Source organism: Alligator sinensis, unplaced genomic scaffold (assembly GCF_000455745.1).
Source record: "Alligator sinensis unplaced genomic scaffold, ASM45574v1 scaffold347_1, whole genome shotgun sequence".
Lineage (NCBI taxonomy): Eukaryota > Metazoa > Chordata > Crocodylia > Alligatoridae > Alligator > Alligator sinensis.
The window spans coordinates 823,329-834,683 of record NW_005841922.1 but is presented as its reverse complement, the minus strand read 5'-3'; the positions used below and the strand labels follow the sequence as shown (position 1 = coordinate 834,683).

Below are 11,355 nucleotides of genomic sequence, written 5' to 3'. Positions count from 1 at the left end.
CAGGAAAATTACTGAGCCTCTAAGCACAGAGTGGAACATCATTCTTAAATAATGAGCTTTTCATTTTGGAAAGACTTCCACCAAGTCAGGCTAAAGGATGTACTTGGAAGGTAAAATCATCCTTGACTGGAACAAAGTAACAGCTTCTGCTACTCATTGATCAAATAATTGTTTTTAGCTTAAAAATCCAAGCATTACTTTTGGCATCTTACACTTGGAACCTGCCCCATAAAAACCGCAGGTAATTCAGGTGGTAAAATGAAGTAGTCTTCTGGAAATATATGGGGGAAAAAATTTAGGGGGCGTAAAAGCTTACCCTCCTGCTCTAAGTCAGTCAGTTACATACATCATGGGACAGTTACAACTGTCTTTTTTATTTTAGATCATTGTACAACATTTATTTGCCTTCAGTAACTATGGACTTTGAATATTCATTTTGTAACTTGATACATATTTTTAATCTGCAATCTTCCATGCAAAATTGAGTTGAAAATAGCGTTTAAAAACTAGAATGCCACATTTGATATCACTGTAATGAAGAGATGTCAGTAGACTATGTGACTGAAGCAGTTTAATGTACCAGAAACCATGAAGTTCCACTGATAGAAAACAGCAGCCAGAAAAATAATAAATGCTTAAAGGACTGAAAGTTAACCCTTAAAAACAAACATCACTAATCAGTTCTTATTTGCATCAAATTTAAGTTCAATGTTAAAAATAAACAAAAAACCCTACTGCCAGGTAATGTAATATGCACAAATATAAAATGGCTGAAAATATAAGTAAAAAAGAAGCTATTTACTGTATTTTTACCTACATAGGATGGAAGGATGCAACAGATTAAAGCCTGTGATGCATGGCTGAATTAGATTTAATTTTACAGTCCAGCACTATCCTCTGCCATTATTAATTTGTTCATGGGGCACTGAACTCTCAGATTCTCTTATTTTACCCTTCGTTTGCTGACAATCTTGAATGCAAGTATAAGAGATCTTGACTGAAATACACTTTCTTGTAAAGACACAGAGCAACCCAAGAAACTAAAAACCATATGCTTTACAGAACTGAAATAAGGCTACCATAGCTACAGACATCTCTGAGTTGACTGACATAACAAAATGTTCAGGCCTTATTCATAGCCAATGATTTTGCATATGCTCTTGTAACAATAATATATGCTGTATATATACCATGTTAAGGAAAACAATATTGTAAATGACAAAAATTGCTACTGACAATATCCTGGTGGGACATGGTGGCTTTCTCTGGCCCACTGAAGATCGCTGTTACTTCAGCAACATATTTCTCAATAACTCCTGTTCTTGAGTTATGCTCTTATCAAATTCCTAATTCTTGGAAATCTTACTGCATTCTCATAGTTTCATAGCTGGTAGGGTCGGAAGGGACCTAAGCAGATCATCAAGTCCAACCCCCTGCCATGGCAGGAAAAAGTACTGGGGTCAAACGACCCCAGCAAGGTGTTGGTCTAATCTCCTCTTAAAGACCCCCAGGGTAGGAGCCAGCAGCACTTCGCTTGGAAGTTGGTTCCAGATCCTAGCTGCCCTGACTATGAAGTAGTGCCTCTTGATGTCTAGTCTGAATCTACCCTCTGCCAGCTTGTGACCGTTATTTCTAGTCACTCCTAGTAGTGCTCGGGGGAACAGGGACTCCCCCAATGCCTGCTGGTCCCCTCTGACTAGTTCCCTCCTGAAGTGCAGCGCCCAGAACTGGATGCAGTACTCCAACTGCGGCCTGACCAGTGGCGCATAGAAGGGGAGGATCACCTCCTTGGACCTGCTTGAGATACATCTGTAGATGCACGACAAAGTGTGGTTGGCCTTCCTGACCGCGTCCCCACACTGTCGGCCCATGTTCATTTTGGCATCAATAATGACTCCAAGATCCTTTTCTGCCTCTGCACTGATGAGAAGGGAGTTCCCCAGCCTGTAGGTATGCTGCTGGTTCTTCCTCCCCAGGTGCAACAGGGGAGGAAGAACTTGCTCCTCCCCTGACTTGCACTCGTCAGTGTTGAAACCCATCCTGTTGTCATCTGCCCACCCCTGTAACCTGTCTAGGTCCAATTGCAGCCTATTCCTCCCTTCTAGTGTGCCCACATCCCTCCACATCTTAGTGTCATCAGTAAATTTGAATAGGGTGCTTTTTACCCCCTCGTCCAAGTCACTGATGAAGATGTTGAACAGCGGGGGTCCAAGGACCGAGCCCTGGGGACTCCACTGCCCACATCCCTCCAGGTTGAAAATGACCCGTCCACCACCACTCCCTGGGTGTGGTCCTCCAGCCAGTTAGTGACCCATTTGACTGTGTAGGTGTTGACGCCACAGTTCCCTAGTTTTTTAATGAGAATGGGGTGAGAGACAGTGTCGAAGGCCTTCCTGAAGTCCAGAAAGACTACGTCCACTGCTACCCCTGCGTCTAAGGGTTTTGTGACCTGGTCGTAGAAGGCCACCAGGTAAGTATGACAGGACCTGCCTCTAACAAACCCGTGTTGGTTGCCCCTAAGCATAACCTCCCCTGCTGGCCCCTCGTGGACACACGCTAGGATAATTCTCTCAAAAAGCTTACCCAGGATCGAAGTAAGACTAACTGGACTATAGTTTCCTGGGTCCTCCTTCCTCCCTTTTTTGAAAATGGGAACCACATTGGCCCTCTTCCAGTTCTCTGGCACCTCACCAGAGCACCACAAGTGCTTGTAAAGCCATGCCAGGGGTCCCGCAATGACCTCCGCTAATTCCTCAGCACTGTGGGGTGGGGGTCATCAGGATCAGCTGATTTAAATATGTCCAGTCCCTCCAGAAGTTCCTGGACTAGATCCTCACAGACCCTAGGCCTGGGTACGCCTCCCTCGGGGCCTGAGGGGTCCCAGTGGACAGGCTGATCCAGTCCCTGCTCAGGAAAATGGAGGCAAAGAAATTGTTAAATAGGTTAGTCTTGTCATCTGGTGCGACAACCAGATTTCCTAGCACGTCTTGCAGAGGCTCCACATTACCCAGTACCTTCTTTTGCCCCCTATGTATTTAAAAAAGGACTTCTTCTTGTCCTTGATCCGGGTAGCTAGTCCCAGTTCCATCTCCGCCTTGGCCTTCCTGACCGCCCCCTTGCAGCACCGAGCAACCGAGGTATAGTCCTCCCTGGTGATGGCCCCTCCCTTCCATTGGGTGTAAGCCTCCCTTTTAGCTTGGAGACATTCCCGTATGCTTTTGGTGAGCCATGGGGGCTTTTGCACCCTCTGCTAAGGGAATTCTCTCTTATGCAAAATCACAAGTTATGTACAGTTGAGCTGTAAAATAATGTAACATAGAAGGTTTGGAGAAGAAAGTGTAAGTCCAAGAAAGATAAAGAACGGGGGGAAGGGACAAGTTACTTGGACAGGAGAGACAAGAAAATTATAAATAAAGAAAAATAAGATTGGCAGAGACATGGAGAGGTCTTCTAGTCCCATCTCCCATTCAAGGCACGACATCCATTTCTAGACAACCACAAACAAATGGTTGTCTAGCCTGCACTTACAAACTTCCAATGCTGGAGATACCACAATCTGTCTAGACAACTTGTTTTCAGAGACAACTACACAGAAGGGGAAAAGGAATCAAAGGAAAACTAAACAGTATCTGCTGGGGCAGATCATGACACTTTGATTCATTCACTTGCTAAATGAATGCTAGTTAAAAAGATGGCAGTGCTTAACGAGCTTGTTTGATTAGAAGCGTTGTAGCTTGTGTGAGTGTCAGCCAATGGCTTGCTTTTTTAGGGCTGTATGTACTGTACATGAAAGCAGGTTATTGTTATTTTTTACAATATAAAATTAAGTGAAATTAAATATAGGATATGGCTCTCTCAGAACTGCAAGAGAATTTTTGAACTGCTCAGTCTTTATATCTAGATTTCTATTCAATACAAAATTAAAAGGATGTATTTAGTGAACAATGCAAATACCTGGTTTAATCCAGGCCTACACAGAAATTTACTGGGTGGCAATGAAAGATGGTGCCAACAAGCATGTGTCTGTGCTAGTTAGTCTGCTTACAGCACTGTGTAGATGCCTCCAGCCTGGGAGGCAGCTTGCCCAAAGTACTGCAGCACTGCCACTAAAGCACAGTTTACTATCATAGACATCATCTTAGAGTTATGAGGAGACAGTCACAAAGGAGAGGGATGTAGTAAAGATGCCACATATGGCATCTTAAATGGCATTAATTTCTCTCTTTCTTTAGATCATCTCTTAACTCATAAATTGATTTAACATATTTGCAGCATTTTACCTTATTATGAACTGGATTTTCTAAGTCAATAAGTGAACCAGGCAAAGATATTAAAGCCAAATGAACCTGAAACCAATCTGGAGAAACAGAAATCTTGTGCTCTAACCTAAGCTCTGTATTTAACATGAACAGAACAGAAGTTGCCTTAGTGCATGGCACTGAAATGAATGGCACTGACATGAGAAGATTTAATAAGATCCTAGCTTGTAAACTCCAAATCTTCATAAACAGCAGTAATAGACACAATCTTTAACATCCAAGAGTTGGGCAGAGATGGGGGTTGGAAATCAGAATGAAGTAATACAGCAAAGGATTAAAGGGAAACAAACAGGACTAAAAATAAGGCAACAAAAATGGAAATGACTGAGATGTTCGTAGAAAAATGACCCGCAGTTTAACAAACCAGGCATTGGCCTGGGCTCTCCAAAGCAGAGGCCAAAGTGGGCTCAAGACAACTTGGAGACATACACCAAGGCAAAACTGAGAATCATAAAAACAGAGCAGAAAGAAACAAAAACTCCTGTACAAGACTGCTGAAGATGGGAGAATTGTGGGGGCCATATGTACCAAATAGAAGAAAGATGCATAATTAATTGACTAACTTTCCAAATGAAAACATGAGATTAAGAAGCAAGTCATTTTAAATAAATTGGACTGCAGCATTGCATTCTGTTTAGCAGCCCAGGAGGGATTCTCAGAGGCATGCCACTTTTTAAAAAAAAGTTTTCTTATATAAACAGAGATGGAAACAACATATTCAGGTATTTTAGCTCAGTCTCTGACACTGTTACTGCTTTGCTCAGTTCTAAGCTTTACAGATCATCTCTCAAGAAATAAGTTAGCTTCCTTGGATGCTTTCAGGAAAAAAATACTGTTGAAAAGTAAACCTGTTAAAACCAAATGTACAAATTTTACACACACACACACACACACACACACACACACACACACACACACACACACAGGCATGCTATATATAATGTACATCAACATACATGCAGAGAAACACCTGTCTTGTATAAACTATTCTGGGTTTTTGGTTGTAGCCGTGTTGGTCTAAGACATAGGCAGGCATGGCTCTTTGCGTAGATGTGATATCTTTTATTAGACCAACTGACTAGTTGAGAAAAAGTTCTTAGCACACTTTTGGGCACAGTCACTCTTCTTCAGGCATAAAGCAGAGACTTCCTATGCCTGAAAAAGGGTGACTGCACCCGAAAGCTTGCTAAGTACTTTTTCCCCAACTACTTAGCAGATCTAATAAAAGATTTCGCATCTACTCAAAGAACCTTGCCTGTCTTGCATAAACTATCACATTTTACTCATCTTCTGTAATTGACCTAAGTGAAAAAATAAGGCCCACTGCAATATCTCAGGCAGATGGAATACTGTTATTGAGTAGAGCAATGCTTTGTGCACGTGCATTAATTTCTTATGAGCGTTCAAGGTTAAACCTACAGACACACCAAGGACATATCTACACTGTCTCTGTACAGTGCTTGCAAGTGCCACTGTTGAAGCCCACATACTCCCTGGACATGGCGAGGCAGTCACCTTAGAGCAGCCCTGAGGACACGCACAGGAGCACCTCTGAGACGGGGATCCTAAAAGGAGCTTTGAGCACTCTCTCATGACCGCTCACTCTGAGGAGCTGAGGCATGTGCAGTAGGACTGGCAGGGCATGCTTCATGGCAGCTCTCCCAAATGTTACACAGAGGCAGTCTACGCGTGGAGCATCATAACTTTTAACTGGTAGGTGCTTGGCTCCTGGTGAGAAATGTACACCCTGAACAAGGCACAAGGCAGGGAGTTAGTTTAAGCATCCCACCCGGAGAGTCCCAACAGCCAGCACAGCAACCAAGGAGTCACTTAGCGTCAAAACACTGAACAGGGAAGAAAGAAATTGAGATTTTTAGCCCAGAACCCTTTCCTGGCTTTGGGACGCAAGTCATTTCTTTCAAAAACAGAGCAGGGATCACTCCTTTCTTTTGAGACATAGATGTACCTAACTGGGTTGGGCCCACAAGGAGATCTAAGTGAAGCAACATCTAGTATGCATATCCCACTCCAACTAAAGTGTGAGGTTAAGTGCAAAGATCCTCAGCCCTGTGAAGATACAGACAATTCTGGACCTGTGCCGAAGAAGAATGCTAAATGCCTATGTGACAAGGGGTTATGGTAGTGTTTTGAGGAACACTGTTCTGGACTAAAAAGCCTAAATTTTGCCTAACTTACTTTAGATGCCTAAATTCTTTTTGTAATTTGGGTCGAAATTTCCACGGTATTCACAGAATCAATATGACTACAAGCATTGAGCACCAATTTCCCCTTACTGAGCAGCAATATACTTAGTCACAATATCCAAAATGTACACCTATTTTGGAATTCATGATAAGGCATTCACAAAGTAGCTCTAATCTGAATTCAGCTTTTGCAACTCTGGTTGCAAACAACGGTTGCATGCAGAGGTTAACCTCCTCCCACAAAAAAAACCAAACCCCCAAATCAGTGGCCAAGCACACACTCAGGCAAGGCAGCGTGTTAGTTGGACCTGGCCTTCCTGATGTCTGTACAGATCGGGCGCTTTAGCGGAGTTTTTTTGGCACATATCTAATAGCCGATTGAACCAACTTCAGATAAAAGCACCAAAAAGCCCCACTGAAGCACCTGATCTATGCAGATGCTATGGAGCCAGGTTGAAGTAACGCGCTACTGCTTCCAGTAAAGTGCAGTTTTTTTAACATCTGCAAGCAGCCAATGTGTTTCTAAGTATCTGCCAACCAAAGACTAGCACTACATTGGGGATCAATACCGCACATTTTTGCCTGTTCTATGTGGCTCTCAATCCTCAGTTTTGCCCTGGAAGCCAAAAGCACTTTTTTGTGAAAGGCACTGACTCTTAGCACAAGAAATCCTTTACTGGTTTTGAAATTTAACAAAGAGCAAATACATGAAGTGCAACATAATGGGTCTTCATTTTGTCAGTAATGAGCACATACCGCCACCACCACCACAAATAAATCAACCTTAATTACACTGGCTTCCACTGACATACACATACATTTATAAAATCTCAATATTATTATTGCTACTGTTATGAATAGGACACTCCACTGCTTTATATTTACATTTGAACAGACTAAGTACATGGCATGCTTTGACAAAGTCTAATGAGATATGAGAAATGATTTAGTGATAGAAAATGTTCAATAGTTACAAACTAGAGCATATTTTCGAATGGTTCAAGGTAAAAACATCCAGTCTCAGGCTAGTGAGTGAGGACTGGAAAAAAATCAAGGTTGGCAATAAAGTACAAGATTCTGTACTGAGAAGTGTATGGTCCCATGGTTCTTACAGTTGCATTAAAGCCTAAGAATTACACTGAATTAGTCCGCTGTGCATGTTAGGAAGGTAGATGCACGGTCAGCTAGCAAAGGTGGTAAAAACTATATTTCCAAAGTGTCTGTTGGTTTTTAAATGGCATTTTAACAATAAAAAATTAAGCACTGTATAAGCAGTGCTCAATCTCCAGCCCAAGGAGCTGTATCATTCAGCACAAAGGACTCCTCATGGGTTGGGAAGTTTGACAGTAAGCGAGCAGGGGGAGCGTTAATGTGGCACCCTTGCTCCTAAATTGCTGGACCTGCAGGAAGCCCTGCAGGCCAGATAATGTGGCCCTCTGTGCTACATCAGCAGTCTATGGTGCAGCCAGTGTGAGGGGTCATGTCGTGGCTTGATGCAATGAGCAGGTTTGGGGAATGCAGCTGTATCTGGTGCATGGGACCGGGCCAGTGTGCAGCTAAGATATGGAGCATGGGACTGGGCCAGCGGTCAGCTAGATCTGAAGCATGGGACCAGGTTGGCACATGCTGGCTCCAGTGAATGGGACTGGACCAGTGCACAGGATCACAACTGCACACCAACCCTGTGCCACTCATCCAGCACACAGAGCCAGAAGGCTGAGCATCACAGCACTTATCATTCAATTTTATGGCAACTCAATGGTATTTATTCAGAGGGTAGCTCTGTCTAAAAATCATTTACCTTTATAGAATCTAATACAGTTTTGATATTATTAGTATTTACTAGCTGGATAAAGTATTTCAAACGCACACAAAAGACAATATCAACACAACTATTGTTTCAGAAAAAACTTATTGTAACCAGCATACTGCTGCTGTATAAAAAAATGTTCATTGCCTTACAAGATCCTAAACCCAACCCACAATTTATTTACATAAAGTGTTTGATAAAGAGTATTATTACCGTTGGTTCTTCACCACCTGTGACAGTTGAAGAACGAGCTCTCCTAGATGGACCACTCTGCTGTTAAATGATAATTAATGTTACAGATAAGTATATTTAGTGATGAAGGGCATAGCTTACTCTCATATCTTCAGGAACAAGGCATCACAGCCACTCTCTTACACACTTTAATGGAGAACAATTAGATTATAATACAATGATATAAAAAACCATACCATGAAAAATGAAGCCATCAATCACTGATAACATCGTCAGATGTACACACATTACTGGTGCAATGACTTCCAAGACTGGGAAAACTAATTTGTAAGAGTTCTGGTCAATGATTCAATATATTCACTACTGCTGTGATAATGACAGAACCTTTACTGTAATGTAAGGCAATTACATCCTTCAGACACAAAGGCATTATATATGTTCAGCTCTACAAACAAAGCTCAGCCATTTAGAAATGAAGAGGCTATATTGCGGCCATCAGCGAGTGCTAAGCTCTGTGAAAAGGAGAACCTGGTATTCCAAGTTTTAAGAAAGGAGCAACATTGCCCTGCAAAGACAGCTTACTTAGGAATAAGGTGTGGGTTAAGTTGGTAGAAGAAAAATTACTATTAGTCCAGTAGAGGCTGAAGATAGGTCAGATCAAGTATTGTTTTCAATTCTGCTGCTTTAAGTTCGAGGTCAACATTTATAAAACAACACACTGGAAAAAGAATTGTGACAAAGCCCAACCTTATACACCAGAAGAAAGAACCCATTATTGATAAAAGACAAAGAAAAATGAAAATACAGAAAAAGCAGATATCCAAGGGACCAGTGCAAGACAACCATTTTTATCCAGGAAAGAAAATAGGTAGGTAGCACTTTAGAAGCATTTCCATTAGACACATTCCAAAACATTTATCATTGTAATACCATATCATCTCAGAATGACGTGTAGAATGACTGGATACTCTCTAGCTTTACAGTGCATTAAAAATGAATAATACAAAGAAGTGTGGAAAAACTATCAACTGTTTAACAAAATCACATTCATATAAATGAATTATCTGACCAATATCTAACTAAAAATAAATAACCTATAGTAGTTTAGTAGCAACAAATGAAGAAAGAAATCCTGGTAATCACCTTACATTATTTTGTATTTATCCAACATTCCCATGCAAGTGTTAAGAATACTTTTCATTTGTAAATTCATATATATAATAATAGAGATATGTTAAGATTCTAAAGGAAATGTCCATTTTCTGGACATATCACAAGTTTTGAAGTATTCGGAAAAGCTGAACCCAAAAGCTAATCTACAATTGTGATTTAGCTCATACTGGTGCACAATTCTTTGGCACCGTAGAATTAAATTCAAGGATAAGAAAATGTACAGAACTTCCTGGGTATCAGCAGCAAAGGCCTATGTAGTGATAGAGTGACACAGAACCCACAGCTACCCTTTAGAAAATCTCTCTCAGTACCTTTTCCTGGTAAAAGGGATTCAGTTAATTTCTTAGATTGGATACATTAAGAAAAAATAATGCATCATACGGGTCATAAAATTAGCATGGATATTAGACACAAATGTTTGACTTTTGCACGAACCAATGTAAAGAGAAGCACTGTGAATAAAGCTAGGTGACACATTAGATCAGTTTTAAAAAAAAAATTAGGTAAAGTTTCTACTATTTAGTACAATATGGGTGCATCTACACAAGATGCTTACTGTACAGTTGATTAATTAACTGTGCAGTAAACCTCTCAGCATCTACACGTGTGCCTCTAGTAGGGTGCATGAAGCTAATCTAGTCTGCAACAGGATAGTCTTGTAAAATGCAAGTACTAACCTACTGTGGAGTTTTTTTGGGAGAAGCAGCTCATAAGTAAATACTGCCCCAGCTGGCTGCAGCATAGGGTGCTTCAGCGCAGGGCTAGCTGGCAGGCAGCTGTGACACTGAAGCACACTGTGCCCCAGCCAGCCATGGAGCGGTAAGTAGAGATGGGGGGAGCAGCCAGCCCAAGGTTGCTCTCCTGCCTCCACATGCTGCAGAGCCCCGTACTGAGGCATGCTGTGTCTCAAGTAGCCATGAAACAGCCGCCTGGGGTTCAGTATGCCTCGAGATGGGGGAGCAACCAGCCTTGGGCTGGAAGATCTCCCGTCTCCATGTGCTGCTCTGCAGCTGGCTGGTGCATGTGCAGAGTACCTCAGTGCGGGGTCTGCCTGCTGGCTAGCCCTGCGCTGAGGCACCCTGTACTCCAGCCAGCTCCACCCCCGCAGCACATGGAGCCTGGTCACAGCAGCCCTGGGCTGGCAACCTGACGCCCAAGCCACCTGCCAGCCCGGACTGCTCCAACCGGCTTCCATGTAGTGCGCACGAATAAATTGGTCCACATTAATTGCACGTGTAGACATGCCCTGGGTGCATTTTTTCACATTTACAAAATAGTAGTGATTTTAATTCTCCTCTCAATGGGTGTTTTGCATGTATGTCTGCATGCATGTGTGTGTCCGTGAGAGACAGCAAGCGAGTGCAAGCCTGAGAGAGAGAGTCTTTGAAAAACCTGGACCATGTTAAATAAAATTGACACACAAAAACAAAAAAGTCTATCCACCCACTCAAGAAGTCCAATGGTTACTGAAATATCAAGTATGGATAATGTAAACTAGGCCTGTGCTAAGCGGCTAGTATTTGCTTCGGATTCGGCGATTCGGGGGACAGTGATTTGAATCACTGTCCCAAAGCAATGCAGCCAAATCTCCGAATCAGCCAGGCCCATCCCCTGCCCACTCTTCCATTCCCCGCACTGGCTGCCCCGCCCGCCCCAG

At 42.4% G+C, this 11,355-nt stretch overlaps 1 protein-coding gene across 16 annotated transcripts in view; it reads right to left on the bottom strand.

Annotated features, from left to right (window-relative positions):
* The window catches only part of NEDD4L (neural precursor cell expressed, developmentally down-regulated 4-like, E3 ubiquitin protein ligase), a 288,447-nt gene that overhangs the window by 65,610 nt on the left and 211,482 nt on the right, over nucleotides 1-11,355 (bottom strand). For 11 of the 16 annotated variants that reach the window (XR_003092935.1, XM_025198473.1, XM_006019096.3 and 8 more), the window contains one exon: nucleotides 8,547-8,606. The exons of the other annotated variants lie outside the window; for them this stretch is intronic. Coding sequence is in view for 10 of the 11 variants with exons in the window: in XM_025198473.1 (XP_025054258.1) it covers nucleotides 8,547-8,606 (60 nt within the window). In the remaining variant the exon portion in view is untranslated. The remainder of the gene's footprint in view (nucleotides 1-8,546; nucleotides 8,607-11,355) is intronic. 16 annotated transcript variants of the gene reach the window in all.